General features: G+C 38.2%; 1 protein-coding gene across 2 annotated transcripts in view; it reads right to left on the bottom strand.

The window, feature by feature from the left end:
* Positions 1–24,071, bottom strand: part of WDR33 (WD repeat domain 33) — a 66,697-nt gene that overhangs the window by 11,868 nt on the left and 30,758 nt on the right. The window contains exons 8-17 of one of the 2 annotated variants that reach the window (XM_027464455.3): positions 6,959–7,085; positions 5,772–5,926; positions 5,559–5,637; positions 4,927–5,037; positions 4,381–4,475; positions 4,146–4,154; positions 3,405–3,491; positions 3,025–3,164; positions 2,527–2,679; positions 1,152–2,198 (exon numbers count right to left, since the gene is read on the bottom strand). In XM_027464455.3, coding sequence (XP_027320256.2) covers positions 1,152–2,198; positions 2,527–2,679; positions 3,025–3,164; positions 3,405–3,491; positions 4,146–4,154; positions 4,381–4,475; positions 4,927–5,037; positions 5,559–5,637; positions 5,772–5,926; positions 6,959–7,085 — 2,003 coding nt within the window. Of the gene's footprint in view, positions 1–1,151; positions 2,199–2,526; positions 2,680–3,024; positions 3,165–3,404; positions 4,155–4,380; positions 4,476–4,926; positions 5,038–5,558; positions 5,638–5,771; positions 5,927–6,958; positions 7,086–24,071 lie in introns of those variants that run through there. The other variant, XR_011811371.1, reaches the window with a different exon arrangement.

A 24,071-nucleotide genomic window follows, 5' to 3' on the forward strand; every position in this document is an offset into this window, starting at 1 on the left:
GAGTTATTTTTGTTTTAAAAAAATCCACATTACTCAAAATCGTATAAGTAGATTTGTTTCTAAACATCCCCTTCAAAATTCACCTTAAAGCTGAAGATAAACAAGAAGTTTTAAATACAAAACCAGCGCCATGATAACAGGGAACTTGTAAGGAGCAGTAAGTACAGTAAGCTCTCTGTATCTCTGGTGATTACGAGATGGAATAACCCTGTAATAACGGTGCTGAAGAGGGCACAGCAGGTTACACATGACAGCACCTGATGGGCTGGTGCTGAACCAGACTTAATCCCTGAAAATGTAATCAGTGCCTGTACAAACAACACTTCTCCAGTATGCCAGGTGAGCTGAGTGCAGGTACACTGCGGAGCTGCTGAGCCCTGCAGGAGCTGAGTGCCGTGGCAGCACCATGCAGGGCCACCTGATGGCCAGCACAGCAGCTCCAGCCCAGTGCCCACCCCGCCAACCCGCTGGTCCTACCCATCCCTGCCCAATACCCGTGCCCCCTCTCCCTGCATTCTGCAGCATGTGGTGCAGTAACAAGCTCAGGTACGCAGAGCCAATCTCTTAACTCGTGGCCCAGAAGGTATAAAGGTGGCGAAACAATTTCTACACCAGTGTAGGAAGCAGGATAGTTATGCTCCTGTGCATTTAGTTTGAACTGGAAAGCTCAACCAGACCTACGCTGATTCCAGGTGTGTCAGCATCTATAGTAAATTCATCCCATAAAGTACTCTGGGACAACTCAGAGTCAAAAGTAATTTGTTTTAATTAACACATTTCTTATGTTCAGTTTGCTTAAATTCAACCTTTCTTAGTGCTTACCTACATCCCTAGGAAATTCCACATTTAAGACAGTTCAGTGTCCTTAAACTAAAAAATCTGGAGTTTCTCTTATGGTTACATTTTTCCTAACAGATACTGATTTCTCTATCAGCATTTCTAGTAATCCTTTTCTCCCGTTACCCCTGCTGTTTCCAAGCTCCATAACTTTTTTCATCATCATTTAGATTCACCCGAGGCGGACCTTGTTAAACGGATCTTGTAAATCCATTTAACCTCCAGACCCTCTGCTCCTGCTCAGCATTTGTACCACATGACATTATCGTTCCTACACTCTGAACACTCTCCTTGTTATACAGATTGACACATACCTGATTAAACGGGGGACGAGGCCCGTCACCCAACAGAGGCGTTTTCTGCTGCTGGAAAGGCAGAGGGCCCTGGGAAGGGTGCGGCCCCCTTGAAGGATTCGGCTGTCCCTGAGGTCCTTGCATGTTTCCTTGAGGCCCTACTAAAGAGCCTTGTGGAGGTCCCTGCTGGCCTTGTGGACCTGGTGGCCCACGCAATTCTTGTGGCGGTCCTAACATTGTACCTTGAGGCGGGGGTCCCTGTAGGCCCCTCATCTCCTGGGGACCATGTCCTAGTAAACCACTTTGCATATGGCCTCTCATTTCTTGCGGATGACCCATCATCATCCCTTGTGGAGAAGGTCCTTGGTTATCTCTGGGTCCTGGTGGACCCTGCATCCCTCTTGGATTAAGTCCCATCAGAGGCCCTTGTGATATAGGACCCTGCATCCCTTGAGATCCTGGAGCTCCTTGCATGCCATGAGGAAGAGGTCCTTGCATTCCTCGGGGACCAGGTGGCCCTTGCAATCCTTGACCACCAGGTGGACCTTGAGGACCCAGGTGACCTTGTGGGCCAGGTGGACCTTGCGGTCCTAAATGAGTCTGAGACCCAGGTAGGCCCTGTGGTCCTAAATGGCCTTGTGGACCAGCATTACCCTGTGGACCTGGAGGCCCCATTGGCCCATGAGGGCCAGGATGTCTCTGCATTCCTTGATGTCCATGTAAATCCTGAGGCCGTGGCATTCCTTGTGGAGGCCCCTGGGGGCCTGGAGGTCCTTGTGGTCCCATGAACCCTTGAGGACCTGCAGATCCTTGATGTAACGGAGGACCTTGAGGTCCCATTTGTCCTTGGGGTCCTGGAGGCCTGAATTGTCCTTGTGGACCAGGAGGTCCCATTTGAGGCATATTCATTGGCATCTGCTGAGGTGGAAGGGGCTGCTGAAATCCTTGAGGCATCTGTGACATTGGGCCTTGCCCTGGAAAAGGCTGGGGTCCATGAAGAGAACCTCCTGGAGGTGGTGGCTGCACTTGCTCAGCTTGTTTTTGTGCAAGTCTCTCAATCTTCAATTGCTGTCCAAAAAAGAAAAAGAGACACAGAAAATCAACTAAGCACAGAAAAACATGAAACAACTAAAAATCAGAAGCAGCTATCTCGTCCTCAGGAGTTTGGAAAGATTTAGTACTGTCCTCTTAATTAACAGAAATACAACTACAGAGAGTCATAAACAGGTATAACTAACTGAAATGTGGAAACCTTACTGGTGGCATCATAGCATCGTGCACTGAATCCAATTCTCATTCAATTAGACACATTTGAGAAAAAGTGAAAACAAGACTGTAAAAGCAAGCTACACACTTGGTGCTGAGCTCCAATGAATAACTGGGTTTATGTACTTACCTCCAAGAGTTGTGGGTTTGTGTACTGAAGTGCTGCCATTTCCTGTTCAATCTCTGCCTGTGTCTTCTTTTTCTCTTCCAGCTTAATATCTTCCTTTCTATCATTCAGTGGCTCAGGTGGGGGAGGCAAAGGAACTTTATTCTGCATCCATGCCTACGCAGAATAAGTAAACTTAATACTAAGGAATGCTACACATGTAATATAACATAACACTGCACTGGGAAAAGGTATGCCAGAATGCTGAACATTATGGATATCCAGAAGCTGAAGATTAGGCTGAATAAAACATCCATATCTTATAAACTTTTAAGGTACAGATACAGGATATTTAACAAAATATTTTATCCTTAAATAATCATTTAACTAATGTGGCAAATTATTTTGCACTGGATGTTGATACAAGAAATTATGTCAGAAATCCAAACACTCCAACAGCCACAAACTTTTTGAAGCTGGGATTGTAAGTGGTTCCAGTGTTTGTTGCTTATCAGTACTTACCTGCTGAAACTGTGCTGGTATTGGTTTTGCATAGGGCACTTTTTTCTGTGGCACCTTTTTTTGGTCCTTTTGCATTACTTCCTCCATTCCCCAATCCAGTCCTGGGATTGTCATTTCAATGTCATTGGACTCATCTTTCCCTTTAACACCAGGAAAGACAAAAGGTGCAATACAGGTTACAGAGTAATCTTGTTATTCTCCTTACAGTTTATTTAACAGAAGAGACCACAAGGTTCTCAACTCTTCCTTTCCATTGAAAATATGCAGTTAAGAACCTCAGAAAACAACAGCTGTGCTACCCAATTATATGAAAGGATGAAAGAGAAGTCAAACAGCATCTGGATGGCTCAGGAAAATGCCTCCCTATAGCTGCTACTTACCCATCTGCTCTTGCTCCATGGCTATTTTCAATTGTTCGGGTATTCCCATCCCAGGGATAACTGCTAGACTGTTGGGTTCCAAATCATCTACAGGAAAACAATAAGTATTTATACTTCAAAAACTTTTTCATTACGTTATAATTTAAATTCTTTCAGCTTCTCACATTCTCACCATTATGCATTTCACAGCTGCTGGGTCAGTTTTTAGATCTCATACATTAATTACAGATATTAAAAGAATTGACAATTCAGATTCATAAAACACCCCAAAAGAACAGACATTATATACTTTTAAGAAAAGCGATATTTAGCGTAGGGGGTCTGAAAAGGAAATATCATCTCATACCAATTCCCATTTTTGCAATAACAAATGCATGTAGTTTAAAATTTAAATCAGATTAAAATAATGCATTTTAATTGTCATTCCCAAACCCAAAGGGGCAAGTAATAAGAAACGTTAATAAACAGATGCAATCCTGGGAATTAAAAAAGGTTGCTGAGGCAATGCTGTAGAGCTGGGCAACCCTGAGCAGCACAAAATTACAAGAATTCTTAAAAGGGAGGAGGGTAAAATTTTAAAGATTTGAGTCAAGTTGAATAATTTGAAAGGTCTTCCTGGTGTAGTTCAGGACTGAGGAAAGTCTTGCAGTCACATGAAGTTTCCAAGAAGAAAAGTAATCTGGAGACAGCGCCAGAGGGAGAGCCAAACCTCCTTTCTGTGACTGACAGAGCACATCTTACCTCCTGGAGCTGTGGAATAAAAGACAACAAATTGTTGGAGTAGTGCTTGCTGATAACACAGAGAATGAGATTATTTATGTAAAAGAAAAAAAAAGATATCTTTATCTAGCTAGTCACCAATACTATACTGTCTCATCACCTTACCCAGAAACTGCACTCTAATGTTAGCTAAATGCCCTAGGCTTGTTCCTAACCCCAAACTCTCTTTTCTCCATGCTCATGGAAATTGCCTTACCATACTCCACACCATCCTCTGACATTCCAGGCAGCAAATTCAAGTTGTAACGATCTCTCATTTTATCTCCAGGACGATTTCGAGTCCAAAACTTGCTGTTGGTGAAGGGAAATGATATGATCTCAGTAGAAAGTCAAGAACGTTAAGTACTTTTAATGTAATTACTGCTTGTTTATTTAAATTTTAATTTTTTGACTATACAAGGGTTCAACTCTGCCTTATCAAGTTCAGCACTGCATCTGAACTCTGAGGTTCAAACAAAAAAATCCCAACAATTACCATATCGAACTGTATAGAACTCACACAATCCCCAAACCTTTCATTTCTTAAGGCTTCCTTAGGTGAAAGGTAAGTGAGACAACACTCTACCTTTTCATGTAAAACACATCAGTGCCTTCCCACTTAAATAAGTTTCTTTCTGCTTCCCCTACAGGTTGTGTATCAAAACCAACCTGATCTGTTCTTGCTCACCAATGTCATGCACCCTTCCAGTTTCTAAATGCATGTACTTTCCCTTAGATCTTTTCTTTAAATACTTTGAAATACCTGGTGTGATCATTTGAGCCTGAACAGAGAATGTGTCCAAGGGGATGCCATGCCAGACTCCAGATCATTCCTTCATGGGCCATTTCCATTCCACCAACTTCCTTCTCAACCCTGATGCATCAAAATATCAATCATGACACACATGAATATCTGCTACAGATACAATATAAAACTTTTGCTATTCAGTTGTTCCTATTCCTCTGTCCCCTACTTTGCTAAAAATTTCAATTCTTTTTCTGTTGCATGTACTTAGCAGATAATTCAGTCATCAGATTTTTTTTTAACTGTATATATATATATATATATATATATATATATATATAATTTTGTTAACTGTATATTTAAAAGCAAAATTACAACATCTCATGAGAAACCCTAAGAAACTAGGTACTTCAATCATTCATCACCCCCTCAGCGAAAGACTACTTTCTGTATGAGCTATTGTATCCTTTAAAATATAACTGCACAGAACAACTTCAGAAGTGAAGCCTATTCACAAACATCCTCATTGACAGAGCAAAATTATACCATACACATGCATTCAAAGGTGAAAAGTATATTTTATGCTTGGTATAATGGCTTGCACATCTGATCAACATCTTTTCCGATACGCTGGTAAAAATGCCACGTACCCAACATGCCAGAACAACAGAGAGCCATCAGACCCCCCACTGGCAAACAGCCCTTCATGAACAGGATGCCAGGCCACAGCTGAAACACAAAATAAGCCACAATCAGAAAGTACAATGCAAGAACTCCTAATTCATGTAAATCAGGATCTCAAAAACTTTCATTTTTAATCCAAACTTACTAATAAAAATTCACAAAACGTAAGAAAAGCTGACCTGTAGCCTCTTTCTTATGACCCCTGAAGACCTGAAGTTCTTCTTTTAGATTACGAATATCAAAGAGCTTGCAGAGATGGTCACGAGAAGCAGTTAGCAGCCAGTTGCCATTCAGATTCAGTTTCACCTCCATCACTGTGTTTTTATGAGCATGTCTGCAAGCACAGAAAGAAAAACACTGTACAGAAACCAGTTTCTCAGATAAATCAGACATGATTATTTACCAGTTGCAAATATTTAGGTCGGCAATAAAGTAGTTCACAGAATCACAGAATGGCTGAAGTTGGAAGGGACCTCTGAACATCATCTAGTCTAATGCCCTCGCAGAGCAGGATCACCTAGAGCACCTTGTGCAGGATGGCATACAGGTGGGTTTTGAATATCTCTGGAGAAGAGACTCCACATCCTCTCTGGGCAACCTGTTGTAGTGCTCTGTCACCCTCCCAGTAAAGAAGTGCCCCCCTTTATTGAGCCGGAACCTCCTGTGCTTCAGTTTGTGCCCGTTGCCTCTCATCCTGTCGCTGGGCACAACTGAAAAGAGACTGGCTCCATCCTCTTGACACCCTCCCCTCAGGTATTCAAATATATGTTAATGAGATCTCCCATCTCCTGTTCTCCAGGCTAAACAGGCCCAGTTCTCTCAGCCTGTCCTTGTGTGACAAGTGCTCCAGTCTTCTGATTGATCCTCTTAGGAGCCCTTCTCCAAACTTCTGGTACTTCTATGTCCCTCTGGTACCGGGGAGCCCAGACCCGGGCAGGCTTTGTTCAGGCCACTAAACCAGAATACTACAGCTTTCTGTGCAAAGGCCCTAGGCCTTGACATTGTTTCTTTGTATTTTAGAGTAATTGGTAGAATTCAGTTACTGTTCATGTTTTTACGGCAGCACAAGAAATTTATAATCTGCCAGTTAAACACATATTTCATTTGTTTTTCAAATGGGAACTGTGTGACTAGGAAATCCATGAATAAAGACAAAGTCAGTTTAAAGAAGGAACATTTAAGTCATAATTTTCAGAGTTCAGACTTGATCTAATCTAGATTTTCTGGCACAGCTAAAGCACTAGCTTTCTATTTGAAGCAATTTTGTACGGCTGAAAAGACACGAGGCAAAAAGCTAAAAAGAGACGGTGGTTTTATGCAGATAGCTTGTACTTGAGCAAAGCAAAGTCTGTGGACATGAACTTACAGAGTGGCAAGACTCTGGCCAGTCTTTGGATCCCAGAACTTGATCGGCTGTTGGCTATCTTTACTTCCTGATACAACTAAACCCTTTGTTGGATGCCAGTCAACACATTTCACATCTGCTCCGTGTCCTGTTAATAATATAAAAGCCATTCATTTAGAAATTTAATTGAAATTGAAAAGGCACCAAAAATTAAGGGCTTACTTAATATACTTAATATAACTGTAATATAAAACTAAACAAAAAAATCACACAGCACAGTTCACAAAACACAAATTCAAGCTAAAGAGAAACTCTCCCAGGATAGTTAAGTAGCGCTAATCACTGGGAGCATCTTCTCAGATTACAGCACATAAACCAAGCTCACTTCAACATAAGCATTCTCTACGATATTTCTGCTGAAACTGGTATTTTGGGGGGGGAGAGGGGGTTGGCCCCATACTATTACACAGTATTTTAAACACAAGCTGAATAAGCATTTCCATAGAGGTGTTAAAGGAAAATACCCTGTGACACTTCGCTTTCTGTAAAGTACTGTAGAAGTGAAAGGCAAGCATGTACGCGTTCCCATCCTATCAGTACTACTCTTTTGTCATTCTGTCAGAAAATAAGTAAAGAAATTAAATCATGGATCTGAAAACTAAATTAGCACATGATGAAAAGAAATCCTATGAGATGGAACCTGTTATCAGGCCAAAAGGATTCAGGTTTTTCTAACAGTCAAGAGTTGGGAGAGAAAAACCCTCATGATATCATTTCAATTTACACTGACTGACTGACCTTGCCAGAGAATCTGTGCTGCTCAGGTGATACAAAATCTGTCACGAAGAAATGCCTATTACTGCTACACAATAAAATGAGGAGATTTCTGAGCTGGAATATAGGAATTGACACAAGAAATAATGAATGATAATTTCTTTCTCTAGTATCTCTCCATGCCATCCCACTTCAATAGAAAACCAACAGCAACAGTCAATTCCAGAAAATGAGGCAGCATGCGATAACTAAAGAAAAAAGCAAGGTGAGAAAAGAAGGGGCGTCTGTAACAAAGAGGCACTGAAGTCATAAAACAGAACGGAAAAATGGTATGGAAAAATGGTAGCATGTTGCATCAAAGCCGAACAGGCCCTATCAGACAGTTCTTCCAGGTGCCTTCCTTCAAGGTGGAACACGTAACTTGAAGCAGCACAACCTTACTCAATATAGGCCTCAACTCAACAAAACATTAGAAATTAATTACTTTAATTTTCCTGAGGGCACAGAAAAGTCCAGCTAGGAAAAGCATTGTACTTCTATCTTACAAGCAAAATTTAAACACACAAAGCACACTTTCCATGAAGTGAGTGCAACTTCTCGACCCAAGAAGAAATGGATCCAACTTTGGTGAACATACAGATAACAACTTCAAGGACTGAATGGATTGAAAGTATGGATGAAGGAAGCCAATTCTCCTCCCCCAGTCACAGCAGGCAGAATTGGCCTCCGAACACGCTGGTCTCAGGGAAGGGCAGGATCCTCAAGCTGCAAAGACTGTACATGTGCTGGTCTTTCCTACCAACATAGGGGCACTCCCAGAGGTATTGTTTCTTCTTTCTCTCAGGTTCTTCTGGTGCAGAAAGAACTAGAAGGTACTGTCTGTCTGGATTTGCTCTGGCTAAGTCCATTTCAAATGAAACAGGAAACAGAAGGCTGAGCAAGTCTTGGTTCTGTGTGTTTATTTGGGAGGAGCAATTCCACCAGTAGTAAGAAAGAACTTTCCCTTAATAGTGGAAAGCAAATTCATGCTTGCAAGTTTTCAACTGACAGTATTTTGTGGGTACCTGGTATCCTGCAGCCCCCAGAAAGACAGCAAGGGCAAGAACAGAAATGTTCTATTACGGTTTATAACTGGCTGAACCATATGAAAATCTGTTCAGACTAGAATACTCTAGTAATATCATAGATAAGAAGAAAAAAAGCCAGGAAAAAAATAAAATACTTGCCCATATGGACATGAATTTCATTGGCCTTGCTGCTCCTGAAATAAAGAGACTTAGAAATGGAACAATGCTTAGAGACAAAGAGCTGCTCTCTGCTTGGTGAGACTGCATCTGGAAAATGAGTGATGCTGGCAGAAGGCCATCTCTGGATAAAAGCTCACCCTGTGCAATGCCTCCTTCAGGCTTTTCTTTGGAGATCTAACATGAGTTAAGCCAATCCAAATACGTATCCCAGGGAAAGAAAGGCTCAGACTGAGCCTTAAAGTTCAGAGCCACTCTTTGAAACAGAGCAACTGATGCACCCATCCTGTAAAAAGTTTCAAAAGGGAGTGATGATGATGGGCAGTACAGGAGTTATGAGCTTCTTGGAAGCCAGATTGGACAGTTATTGCATATCAGCTCCAAACCACAAAGTTAAAGGGTAGTAACAAAATGCCAAGACACTTGGAACCTCCAACCAGAGCAGCTAAATCAATAGGTACTGATCAGCAAGATTTAACCACCAGCAGCTTATGAAAATTGACCACAGCGACCAGAAGAAACCAAGTGTATCACTTGTGGAAAAACACAGCCATCATAAAGACAGTTAACCAGAATTTTCTAGAGATCAATCTTTCAACCAGCGGGCTTTGTATTATAGCAATAGTAGGGAAAGCACAGGACCCTCCTTTTTTCACAATGATCTATCCTGCCCACAAGAGAGGCACCTTGTAGACCAAGTCCTGCCCTAAGTGGGATCAGAGCAGTGAGCCAGACTCACCTGTGGTACAGAATCCCTGTGACCAAGCACCACACTCTGAAAAAATCATGCAAACCTCTGTAGTTTGCATTCCTTACTTGCTGGCTCACACAGCTGGCTCTGTAACTCCAGCAGCTGCATAGACATCTCTGACCCAGCAGAGCCAGTGGGCCAGGATAGGAACTGCACCATCTGAACAGCGCTTCCCCCACCTGTACCAGGGACGCCTGCCAGAGCATTTTCCTATCTTGCAGGGATGCTCAAAAGACAAATGAATTGAAGTGTGGGAACTGTTTATAAATCATGATAAGGAAAGGATTATAAACAACTGAAAGAAGAGGAAGACTGAAGGTAAAAATTTTTGATAAATTGAACTCTTTTAAAATCATGCTGAGAACATCTGAGTATAAAACGATATGCTAACATTTGTCAGTTTTAGTGTACTAAAGCTACTCAAAAACCTAAATTCTGCAGAAGAAAATCAATGAAAACTAATGTGTTAAAAATAAATATATGAAAGAATTTTCTCTAATATTTTTTCATATACATAAGTTTCTGAAAAAAGTAACTGTAGTCACAATCCAGTTAGGTAATTAAAATACTGATTGTTAATACTTCTAGACTACTTATTTGAAGAACCGTTCTTTAAAGAACTCTGAACAGACACTCTGGCTGGTAGAAAAAGAGTATCAAGACGTGACAAGATCACGTATAATAGGTTTTGATCAAATCCAGCAGGACACAAGTATGAAAAAGTGCACAGAAATTTAAGACCTTATTTTGTTCCTTCAACCTATTTGCTGCATGTATGACTTAGTGAATTCTAGATATAGTATAAAAAAATCACTGCTGCAGACCACCGCCTTTTTATCAGCATGTAAACAGATCCATATATTTTACAATACAACTGTGTACAGATACCATATTTAATGGTGTAGCTCAACTTTTTCCTCTACCTCCTTTCCCCTAGGAATGAGCCCCGTTTCACCGGCACGTAAATGGGCAAGCAGACGTTATGGATGATGCTGTAGGATTTCTAGATCCTTCTCAGCAATTTTTAGATGTTTATACACATACTGAGGTGACTCTACCTTAGAGCACCTTCCTGTACTTTTGTAACATTCAAACACAGATGAACGTTTCTAACAGCATATATTTTAAAGAATGAATGTAGACGTTTAACTGCAACAATGCTGTTTCTTTCTTCCTTAGAATTTAAAAAAAAAAAAAAAAAAAAAAAAAAAGCTCAAAAAGCTCATCATTCTCATAGGCTATTTTAAATGGGGGTGAATAGCACTGCATACCCTTTACTTGAATTAGTCAGACTTAAAGTTTTTTCCTCACCACACACATCAGTGCTCCCTTTCCTGTAATCTGTACCCCTGAAAGAAGAAGCCACCCCTCAGAGGAGCAGGCCCTTCATATGGGACTATTTCCAGGGTGTCCACAACAGAGCACAATAGAAACAAGACCATCTGCAAATCAAAGACAACTGAAAACAGCCACGTTAACAACAAGATGTTCTGTTCTCTATATAATTCCCTTAGACTTTGTTAGTTGCTTCCGGATCACTATCAAATTAGATTATTCTGCTTATTCCATTCTTATGGAAGGCTTTTGAAATTGTATCAGGCAGATTCCCTGCTTCCGTGCACATCCCACTTAGGACCTGAGCACCACTTCGCTATCAGAAATGAGAATACTACTCTTAAGTAGCGTTTAGCTAACACCGGCCAGGTTAGCAATAAGGGTAAGGATATTTTAATTCCAGGAACTTCTGTTCGTTGTCCCGTCACGTTATGAGAACTACACACCCCCTGAAAGCTGCCCTGTGAGCAAGGTGACCTCCTGTTCTCCACTCCAAATAGGAATCCTGGAGAAACCCTCTCCATACACAGCATGCCTTCTCTTTTTAGCATAGCGTGGGAGGTTGATGAATAAGAAATTAAACGAAAAGGTCCTTTCCGCCTGCAACAATAATGCTTCAAACTACTTTTAGATCTGTGTTCCCTAAAATTAAATTTTCTTTTCTGAACACAGAATCTGCTCACAGAATCTTTCTCTAGCTCTCTACTAGGTTATAAAAATGGTATCTGGAGAGACTGATAGAGCTTTAATCTATCCATAGGGAATGTCTCCTGTATTGTCAATATTTCTCTAGACCAGCAGCCAAACAGGACATAGTCAAGTCTTGTTCACAAAGCCCATTTTTACAGTTCTATAATCATACTGTCTTATTTTCAGACAAAAGTTGTTTAAAACAGGATTTTATTATTTTTTTGGTAAGCTCTGACGAAACATGTGCGAGTAAACAATAGATTTCCCAGTTCGACCCTACTGAATAGGTAATCAGACTCAAATATGAGAAGTCAAAAAGCCCCCAAAACACAGTTCTGTAGATGAGTTTAGAATTTGTATGTGCTAGTGTATGTGCAGCAGGACTTAACACCACTTGGTGAAGAGCCTGAATTCTGCAAAAACCTACAACAGTTAGCAAGAAAGAGCTTGAACATAATGCTAGTTATGTGCTCACATAGTGGCAAACGCACGGCAAAAATCCTGAAACCATCTTACGTTAAATGCAATTACCAGCAATGGCATGCAGGAATCTGAATTCTTTGTATCAGTTGAAATTCAATGACAATGTCTTAAATAGGGATTTATACAGAGGGGGAAAAACATTTAGGTCCCAGTACATATGGAAACTGGGTCATGCAGAGTTCTGTCTTCAAACAAGGGACTACTCACATGTTAAAGGGAATGTTTAAATTCTTCAGTGAAGGCAGAATGCTGGGCAACTTCCAAAGCTAAAATACTTTGCTTTGAACAGAAACAAAAATTATGCAACTGAAAATGTCTATTTTAGATCTTGGGGGGGGGGGGGGGGGAGGCGGGATTTTTTTTGTTTTGTTTTGTGTTTTTTTTTTCCCTAAATTATTGAATACACTTACAGTAAAATGTACAATCATTATAGAGACACCTTTCCTTTTAAAGGGATTTGCCTTTTTTTTTTTTTTTATTTTCTGAAAATATTTTTGAGCATACCACATCCACACCCAATCAAGTCACTTCCTGTGTATGTTGCAAAACATATGGAGACAAAATAAGTGTGAGAGCAGGTTGGGCAATATCTCTGGAAGTAACGGGAAGAGCATCTGTAACACACAAAGAGCTGTTTAACATTTTCATAGCAGTGAGGACTACATGACTGTCCTCAAAGTACGCATGTTTTACAATTTCTAATCCTAAGACATAATTAAGTTTTATGTAGATTTATCACAGAATTATTATCAAGTTGTTTTAGTTTGTAAAAACATAACATTTTCACTCATTTTGTTTAATTGGTGTTCAGATTTTCAGCTTACCACTATTTTTATGCGCTTAACCAAAAAAATCATGCATAACATTAAGTGGATCTCTGTCAGAGTTTACCTATGTGATGATGCTTCGAAATGCAGCACAATGCTTAGTGGAGTGCAACAGTCACGATTTCTAATAGAGAAGTCATCATCAGTTTTAAATAGGAAGCAGCCAGGAAGCTCAGAACTAGCTAAAGAGAAATTATAGGAGAAATAGGACAGAGTATAAAAGGGAAAGATGCGCCAAATGACAACTGTCCGACACCTTATTCAATAAATACGTTAGTGTGGACAAAGACCAGTTTTTCAACAGCGTTAGAGATAAAATATTTATGAAAACGCAAATTGGATTTTACTTCACGCTTAGGCACACTTGTCTGGGACAATTCCCACGACATTTCTTGCAATTCCTTTTCAGTTACTCATTAGAGAATCAATAGGGCTTCTTTAAAATTAAAAATATAGGACAGTATACTATTTTTTTTCTGGTTACTATATCTGTAAAGTAGCTAGGACAAGATGTTTTCTGTTCAAAAATTAGCCAGCCTACTTCGAAAGCAGCAACACACTTGCTTTTCATTGACAGAAAGCATTTATTTAGAACAGTATTTACATTTAACGGTTTTAAAAATAAATGTACAAGAGACATTAAAAAAGGAACAGTAATTATAAGAGAAATTCTCATCCTTCTTAACATAATCAGCTCACAGGAGCCAAAAAAAACACTCCCTCATGGAGAAACTGTCCCACAGTTTTATACTGCTTGTTTTCTGGCACCTTCCTTTCAAGTGCCTGTTACTAGCCACTGGATCTGAAATAGTTTGCACAGCATCTAACGAGTGTTTGCAGTCTGAAGCCATCAGACAAGATGGCTCTCCTGTTTAATACTACATTGCAGTTACTACACAATGTCATGCAGGAATTGTGTGAGTGGAACAGTGTCTAGGAATAGAACAACTGGCAGGCCCTCAAGGAAAGAAAAAGTGCAAGCTTGAGAGATGAAAAAAAAAAAACAATGATTTTGTTGATCGTTAGTCCACAGTTTCCACAGATTTGTGTCTTTTTGTTTGGGCATAAAACAAATTTGCTGGGCAGCATGTTTTTTTTGTTTTGTTGTAAAAACACCAAACATATCCCAGAAAAGCATGAGCTTTCACTATAAAATGTCCCTAGTGAAATCCTCCAAACATAAACTACACAGGTGTTTTTGGAGTATGCTGGTAGTGTGAACCACCAACTTCAAAAAGAAAATGAAGCAATGTCACAAGTCTAGAATGTCAAATACTTTGAAGCTTCACGACAGTTTACCTCAGAAGTAATTACTCCACTGTTGTTCAGAAAATGCACTTATAAAAAAAGGGGAATGTACTAAAAACTGATGCCTAATAAGCGAGGTAAATTTAAAATGCACTGATCCAACAGTAGCTACAGTGTTGTTGGGGTTTTTTATTTCTTTTTAAATGCATAGTTAAGACACTTGCTCATCACTTAATTACTACGAATGTTTACCCACTTGCTGCCAATCAAAGTGTCAAAATCTCCAGCCTTTCCACCTGCTTGTCAAGCCTTTGCCTGTTACACCTGATCTGTATTAAACACACCCCTAAGGAAAGTCTGAAGTAACACAAAGAAGGAATGCCAAAAAAACAGCATTGATTTAGACAAAATTGTAACTTAACTTGAAGCTATCATAGAAATTTTTTTTGGATCCTAAAATCCATCAAGGCAATTTAGCAAAAGTAGGGGAAAAGAAGGAAACTAGGGCACAATGCAGAATTTAGTACCAGCTGACCTCAAGCTCTGGACTCCGACTGCAATTTCAGTCAAGGACATAAGCAGTAGAGATGGAATATTTAGTTCCAAACTCAGGGAAGAGAAATGTATTTCCACAAAAGCTAACAGTAACCATCAATAACCATTTTCTGAACTTCTTTTCTTTAGCATCCTGTTAGCCCTCTAAATGTCTGCTGGCAATTATGGCTGTCACAAGAGAAAAGCAGAGCTCAAATACCTAGTTTAGAGGCTAATCCCAGTTTCAAACCATTGTAATGACCAACATGAGCAGACAACGTTCTTAGCAAGCTGCTAAAACCAAAGATTAATTTTGGTGGACCACAGCTAAAGAGGTGGTGAGAAGTTTTTATCTAACTTCATACACCCTTGCTCCCAAGCAAACACAGAATCCTTTAATAAAAATGCCCAACCCAGAAGGACTACCAAAGTCTTTCAGTTAACTTGATCTTCCTTGTTCGAAAGAATAGGTTTCAATGTCACTTATGGCTAACACTACAGGGCAAGTTCCTACTTTAAATCCCATTGAGAGAAGAGATACTACCAACTCCCTCCTCTACTAGAAAGATTACTTTTAGAGACAGCGACAATCATCTGGGCAGTCACAGAAGAGGAATGCTTGTTCAGGTGCTTTTCACTTCAAGGAACAGCATATATACACAAACCTTTTTTCTTGCCAACAAAAAATCAGGTAAGCTACATTTGATATAGCAACTTTACCAATATAGAACATCCCGTAAGTACAAGACATTTATAATTTTATGCAAAGAAATAATGATTTTAGATAAAAAAGAAGTTAGGGAACGTATCTTCTTTGGTTCTAGAACAAATACCCCATGAGCAACTGCTCTCAATAATAAGTGAAGAGCTGACCCAGGGGTAAGGTGGGGGGACAACAGAAGGACGGTCAAATTTGGTGTAGTCTCTAAGAAGGAATTTACTGGTTTCAGACAGAAATCCAGGCAATTAGCAAGTACAAGAACTTCAAGAAGGGATACACAGAGATCATTTAAAATGCTCTTTGCACTCTACACTACCACCAGGACTGAGCAAACTAGGAAGCAGCAGGTCTACTGAAGTAAACTGGCGGCAGAAAGCATTGCACATGACGTTGGCCTGAGTTAAAAGCACTGTTCTTCCTATACAGAAAAAAAGCTGAATAGAGTGGAGAATTCTCATCTCAAGGGCAAGGGACCAATTTTAAAACAACAACAACAAAAAAGAGAGAAAGGGCTGTAAATTATGAAGAGAGACAAACACTCAAAATGAGCAGTGTACCAGTAACAAAAATTAGAAAAAAATGGCATGTAACATATGGTGACTTACAAACACGTCTGATCCGTTACTGAGCTTGGGGCTAACAAAGAGAAACAAGGAGATTAAAATGGAAAAAAAAAACATTTTCAGTGCAAAAATGTAATTAAAATGCTGGAGCAAAATGATTTGAATAGTGTTGCAGGAACTTGACAGAGCTAATAGCTTCCACTGAAATTCCGAGCAGCAAAGAAAAAGCTGGGCTCACAAGAGATAGAAACAAGGATTGTTTTGTCATTGTCTTGCTTCAATTTTCTGCATTATTGATGCCCTTTTACCTCCTTTTATTTTCCTCAGCTTTCCTCTATCACCACTACGTCTCTGGACTCAGTTCTCTTTGCAGCCCCCTATTAGTTATGAAATCTTTTGCAAAATCTTTTCCTCTTTCGGATTTAAAAATTACACTGAAGTCCCTGTTTAAGCAGGGGAACCCAAAACTTACTTATCTTCTAAAAATAGGTCCCCTAATTAAGGGACTGCTGTGTAGAGAGTGTGGCTGTATAAATATAAATGAAGCTCTATAAAACACCATGCACACCCATGTACCACTTTAAATTCCACAAGCACATGAATGGATCAAACAGTAAAACTCTGCGTGTGATGGTGCTGAAAACTTACCAGGGATTTTGCACGATAAAACCTAACAAAGAAAGGGTGAGATGTCAACAGGAAGAAACGGGATAAAACGATCCAAAGAGTACTTAAATAATTCTGCTACATGAAAATCAGGAGAAAAAAATGGAGAATGTAAAAGACCACATAGGTGGTTATGAGACAGAAAGGCCAAGGGGACGCATCAATTTAAATAGGGTTGCAAACAGCATTGAAAACAATTAGTGGAAAATGCTGTTTTTCAGCTGACATCAGAAGCAATGTGAACAAAATCAGCAGAATTTGATCTTAAGTGCAGGGGAAAAAAAGCTTTTCTTCACGTAAAAAAAAAAATACAGGTGTGAAACAGATTGCCTATGATATCATATTAAGAGACGGTTCTTTCAAGATTGGAATAAAGGATACAGCAATTAAATAAGCCCTACCACACCATATTAAATACAGATGGATTGGATGCTTCTTTGAATCCTACGTTTCTTGAAATGACTACAGGTTAGATTTTATTTTTTAAACGAATTCTTTCAAATAAATAACAATAAAAAAGACATTTGTTTTGCAACCAGCATTAAGTGTGTTGTTTCCCTCTGTAATGCAGTCTGTGACTGAATCTGTATTTGAATCTAGAGGGGCACGTACACAGTAGCATGTTAAAAAGCTCCAAAACAAGCATAGGAAGAATGATGTGGAGGTTTGCAGGACAGTATCATAAAAACATAACAATTACACATATATAATAAGTGGATATTCTTGTGAATTAAGCAGAAAAGCCTTCAATTCAAAAGCCACATCTACAGCTGGGGAAAATAACTCAGGATGTTATTGTATGCTCCTCCATGGAAGTACCAGAAATATTGTCTTGATCTTTTTTTTTCTTTAAAAAAAGGCAGGGAAGAAATTAAATAATTATACAAAATATGCAAACCCAAATGATGTGGACAAAAAGAAGAATCCAGGATAAAGAATGTCCATCTATTTTTAAGTGCAAGCATAGGAGAAAAGGAAGAGATTATCTCCTCATCAATGCTGAGGAAAAAAAGAAAACTTTTTTTCTGAAACATTCATCTTGCCTGCAGATTTTTAACTCAGGCATCTTTGTTACAAGAATAGACAGAAGCAATCATATTAGTACTAAAGATTTTTATTATTCCTATTCTGGAAATAAAAGTTGAAAATATAAAAAAGTTATCTATGGGATACGATTACTTTTCGGTTTTTAGAGCAGTACGTTATATGAAAACACTACCACAATAGCTAGACCTCAACCATGCAAAAGCCAACAACAGATGTGTTTAAAAAAAAAAAGTGGGTTCAAACCACGAAAAGAAAATGTGAAGTAGATAATCAGTTTAAAATAAAAGGCTAAACATAACAAGTGCTTACTGCATGGATGTGATTCAGAAAGAAGTTATTTCTTAAGGAATCTAAGTTACTCTCAATATTTTTGTACCCGTTCTTGAAGTGTTGTTTTTTTTTTTTTGTTGCTTGTTTGTTTTGTTTTTTAAATCTTACATGAAGAAATGAGAAAGTATATATAAAATACCTTTTCAGACTCAGAAAGGTACAAACCAGTCCACGTAATAAGAATGAGCTGGGACCATATATGAAAGTAAAGACAGAAGCAAAAAGGCAGTACTTTTGGAAAAAATGGAACACATCTGCAAAATAAAAGAAGGAACAAAGTACGCAGGTTAAGAATGTAAATAGTGAGGGAAAAGTCATCACCAGGAAAAGGTTGCTAGCCTGGCCCTTGAAAGGAACTGATCTGTGTTCTTCAAATAAAAAACATTTTACAGTACTGCCTGTGCTGTGTACAAATACTCAGGCTGCGGAATGGAAAAGTGCTGTATTACTCTAAGGAGTCTGGACTTTAGAAATCTTCTGTAAAATAAAGTTATTGATAAATAGAGGTAGTGACTTCACAAGAGATAGTTAAGTCTCATCTCCAGTTATGCAGATAATTCTCCATACATGGCCCCATTCAAATGCTAACAGAAGTAGAGACAAAAAAAACGATCACTTTCAGGGAAGACAGCATCACTTTTGTTTTCGAACAGGCTACATTAAAGTATGACATTGATAATGAAGTAACCACAGAGGAAACTGAAAGAGGTATTTCTTGGCAAAATGATGCAAAAAGATGACAGCTCTGCCAAAATTACATTTTGATTTTTAATATATTGGTTAATACAGCAACCCTGTACTTGGGAGCATCAAAGTGCATTTTAACCTTAAAAATTATTAAAAAAAAAAGAGGAAGCTTTAGCAGGTATAACCCATGTCAACAGTTTATTTTCAGTGCAAGTTAAAATACAGTTATTGCTTTAATACACAGAATACACCTTCATTAGACTAACCTCTGCTTTTGGATCACATATTCCCTTGTGAATTATCTGCTGCTAGATGCAGTGTTACAAGTGTCAACGTGTCATGAACATGGTGACTGCGACACAAGCACTACAGTGGAGGAAAAGGCACAGCAGGTTCGGAAATACCTGGCCTTAAGGAAAAGTTTCTTGATCTATTGGAGACTGGGCTTTAATTATTTGTATGCCTTCAGCAGTATCCTAACCTCCCCAAGATAGCACGAAAGTGAGGTTGTTTGTGCCTCTGTGTCAGTGCATCTTTCTCACAAGGAAACACGGGGGGCTAAGTTCTTAGAGTGAAACACGCAATGCATGACAGATGCATCCTATAGTAAAATAAACAGCAAAAAACATTATTCCTGCTACAGTGTGCAAACAAGTAGACTTTAAATAAAAGCCTGACATACCTCACAGAGTTTTTATGAAGAGATTTTTATTCTAAGTGAATGAAAAGAAACTTTTTCTGAGGGACGGATGTCCTACATGATTAATACAATTTACCACTTTCCACTACCAGCAAATTTATTCAGGCTGGTTGGAACTGGAATTCCATTTACCCGCCATCTGATCAGTAGAACACATTCCTTAAACCAGCAGGATTAGCAGCTGCTACCACACAGATGTCCAATTCACAGTAATTGTCACCAGAGAGTATAGACTATATAACACATTGAAAACATTAATTTGCTTTTCACTCCTACACGAGTCCTCTTGTCTGTGCAAGGATTGCAAAGAGCAGATGTGGCAGGAAAACTATTCTGATGCTCTTCATGTCTACTAAATTAAATATTAATTTCTAAGATTACCAATCTTATTTACTAGTACTTCTAGTAAATAATTTCTACGGAATAAAATACTATCATTAGAACCTTTTTTAAGTTTCAGTGAAGTGCTATGGCTTTCTAGATGCTACCTGATGTAGCTACAGTGATAATACCTGATAGGATGGAGTTCTGCAGACACCAATGCAAGTTCAACCATCGTGCAGAACAGAGATTTAATTACCAGTACTTCCATCTAGACTTACTGGGCACAGGGATCATCATGATGAAAATGTAGACTGAAACATATACAGTTAAGTGCTCGTAGGCAGGAAGACTGTATATTTTCTCGAAGAATTCCTTGATGCAGGAAATGTAAAATGGTAGTTGGAGGGAAGCACACAGCATGTGAAGAAGCCTTTGAGCAAGCAGGATTTTTTTTGCAGACAGGAAGCAGCAGTTACATATCTACAAAAACGGCAGGACAGCACCTGCTATTTAAAGCTGCTACCGTTCCAATTTTTGTAGTGTGAACACAAATTCTAAGTTTAAAATTAGCATTAAAAATTCTGATTACGTTTTTGTAAGTGCCTGGTTTTAAATCATCAGCAAGCGTAACACATACTGCAGAAATGCTTACATAGATGACAGGAATTATATTTTTTCTCCACTTCTTTGGAAACAAGTAATATTCCTGATAAATTTTGAATGGTGTGAAAGAGAACCTACCTTTGCCCAGAGATCTCCAGACTACAACTGTGGAGCATAAATCAATCTAACATAATAAAAAAGGCATCTGAGCAAATTTAGCTTTTTATTTTCCTAGTCTCGATACCACATGCTTACTTTCAAGTGTCAGGAGAACAGGGACTTCCCAATGGAGAAAGTGATCTACAGAAATGCACATTCATTCACATTACTGATATTTCTAACCACTAGAATAGGGAATAGCAAACTAATAATGATTATGGGACTATATGCATTGAGAGAGAACACTTTATACATTCACCTTAAGTAGGTGCAGTTACTGCTAGAGAAGCAAGATGCAATTGTTGCAGTGAGAGTTTAAGCCCACAGAGTGAGATCTGCTGGAAAAAGACAACACTCGGTGATTAGCAGCTATGTTAGCTGACCTAAAATTAAGCAAGCTAGAGTCCTTAGGACAGATGTGAATTTTTTTTTTTTTTTTAGTTTTTATTTTAATCTTCTTTCCTAACTATAATAGCTGGTCTAATTTTTAGTGTTTTTTCTGCCTATGCATCCTGTATGAATAAGACAAGAAGACAGGCCTAAAGAAAAAGGCAGGATTCTTATTGACCAGGCACAAACAGCCAGCAGTGACACACTGCAGCATACCAAACAGCAGACCGTGCCAATCTTCAGAAAATAGAATCATCACGTACTATGTTGTGTCCAAATGTGTCTGGTAGCTGCCCACAAATTATCTCATGTGCAACTGTTTGTGTAATTACAATTCAGAATGAAGAATTACATCTACAGATTTTGATGTGCTTATTCCTTTCTAAACTCATCTTTAATAAACCATAAGGATTCTTGCACTTTCTTCACATGGCACTTCAAATTCAGTTTCTTTGAATTTATTATTCCTTCAGAAGCATGGAATTTTTGAGAAAAATGTAAACACCAGAGTAAATATAGTTTGAACTTTTCAAGTGCTTGAAATAGCATGTTTCAAGACAAAGTAACTTCCGATTTCCTATTTAAGATAATTTACAGTCTCAAAGTTCTAATATTTTACAGTCTTTGTTAATATGCCTAAACATGAAAATCAAATATTTTGTCTTGGAGATATAGGACAATCAGGACTTGGGATAGTGTACTAAATTGGTCATGACCATTCTTATGTTGTTGCTCAACAGAAAAAATATACTTAACACCCATTTCACCTATTCATAAAGAATGATGTTTACAAACATACGAGGTCTACTTATAGCTCCTCTGCAGAACTTAGAAAGATGCTCTAGAGAAACGTACGTTCAAGAACGGTAATAACAAAGTAGATTGGCAAAATGATGCTCATTCAGTTTAGAGTAAAGCAGTATCTTTTTTTTTTTTTGACAGCAGTGTATTTTACCTTTGCACATATTTTAAGGCTTTACAACACTGTATATACAATATATTTCAGGAGTAGATAATTTGGACACAAACAAGGAAGCAGAAAACTAACATTAAAATACAAAGTCTGCTGCTGGGTAATATTATAAAGGCCAGATCTTTATAGATACTGACTGAAGTTAGGTATGTATATAGTACAGTGAAATAAAACTAAAAATTAAATAATTAGGATTTTTGTTCCTTTCTTTCCCTCTGTTTTGCCAGATGGAATTCAGTGTCATAAGATCAGAGTATTAAGTCAGGTTGGAAGGAACCTCAGAGTTCTCTAGTTCAACCTCCTGCTCAAAGCTATAAAGTCAGAAGAGGTTGCTCATGGTTTTATCCAGTTTCATCTCGAAAGCCTCTGTGGACAGAGACAGCACAGTATCTAAAATTCTACTAAACTTTCATTACACCAGTAAGAGAATGCAAAAAACGTGAAAAATCTCCCAAGATAAAATGGGATTTTAAATGTGCTTTCCACTGGACTGGATGAGGAGATATGTTTTGTGTGTGTGTGTGTGTATACATTTTAAGAACTACTAACTAATCTAGAATACTTATTTCTATAATGGCAACATACTTGGAACATCAAATGAGTTTCAGCTCAAACTTTAGATTTGTATTTATATGGTAAATTACTTACCTGTGAATACCAATTATACATCAAGCTGTGCTACGTATCTCTAAATATAAAAGAACTGTGGAAGTTCTCTTTTCAAAAGAAAATGTTTTACTTTCATATGAAATTGGAATTGGAAATGAATTTTCCACTTCATAATGAATTGGAAAAAAAATGAGCATCTGATGAAAAATAGTTCTCAATGAAAATCGGGCCTTGTGTTAAACCAATATTAATGAAAAAGTCTTGCTATGTAAATTCTCAACCTGAGAAGAGTAAATACTCATCAAAACCACGCCTCCCTGAAATCTTGAGGCATGCAGAAAAATAAACCAGAATAGGATCACCTTTGAGAGGACAGAAAGTCAGCTATAAAGAAAATTTCAAATGTACTTTATAAAATAAATATTTACACTTGATTTTCCCTATCATTGTCTAGAAATTACTATTAATAACAACAGAGTCTACATCCTGAGCTACATTTTTCCCCCCGTTTATCTTAGACTCTGAGGAATAGAACATTTATAGTTAAGCTAGTTTATTGAGCATTATGACTCTGTGTTTACAGGAAGTTGTTTTTGTTTGTTTGTTTTTGTTTAAGTGATGGAAGTTTAAAAAGTAAGATTTTAAGGCAACATCAGATGTTCTCTCTCCATCATTCTCAACAAAAAGGCAACGCAAATTGTTATTCCACATGTGGTAGATAGTAAATGTTCATCTGACATCACATACCAGAAAGCAGGGTTTACTTTTTACTAAAGTACACTTTTTCCAATTTTAAGAAGGCAAGGGAACACACCTATCAGCTTTCCTGAATGCAAATAAGTTTACTTTGAGATTTTGTGAACATGGTAGGAACATCTTGTTTGTTCATATTCCAGTCCCCTGTTACTGACAACTTCCAGTTTCTCAGGTCAGGCTCATATTTAAATAGTAATCGTATGCTCCTTTTCAAAGCTTATTTTGGTGAGCAAAAAGATACATAGTATGAGTGTTAAATGAATGGTCAGAACAGGGTATTACATAATATTTATAAAGAATCATTTGATATAACCTTGTATCTTCCAAGACAATATATGCAAGATACTTGCACCCCTTGCTTGGCCACAGCAGAAAAATACTCTGAACTGATTCAACCACTTCCTTATGTGGCCATAGCTGTTCTCTGGAATATCTCTACCTATCCACTTACATATCCTTACTAAAACTAATTTATATACAATATGACAAACATTAAGAAGATACATTTTAAAGAAAAATACAACTAACCTGTGTTTTAGTAGTATCATACATAAACCAGAACTTGAAGGACTAACTATTGTATGAAAATATCATATTGCAGAACTAGAAGTATCAGATGCTTTCATAAAGATAATAATCACAAATAATAAGCTAAACTCTCTGGAATTGATGACATGTTCTATGAAATTTATCATATAAGAAAATATTTTTTTTAAGTTG

Source organism: Anas platyrhynchos, chromosome 9 (genome assembly GCF_047663525.1).
Source record: "Anas platyrhynchos isolate ZD024472 breed Pekin duck chromosome 9, IASCAAS_PekinDuck_T2T, whole genome shotgun sequence".
Taxonomy (NCBI): Eukaryota; Metazoa; Chordata; class Aves; order Anseriformes; family Anatidae; genus Anas; species Anas platyrhynchos.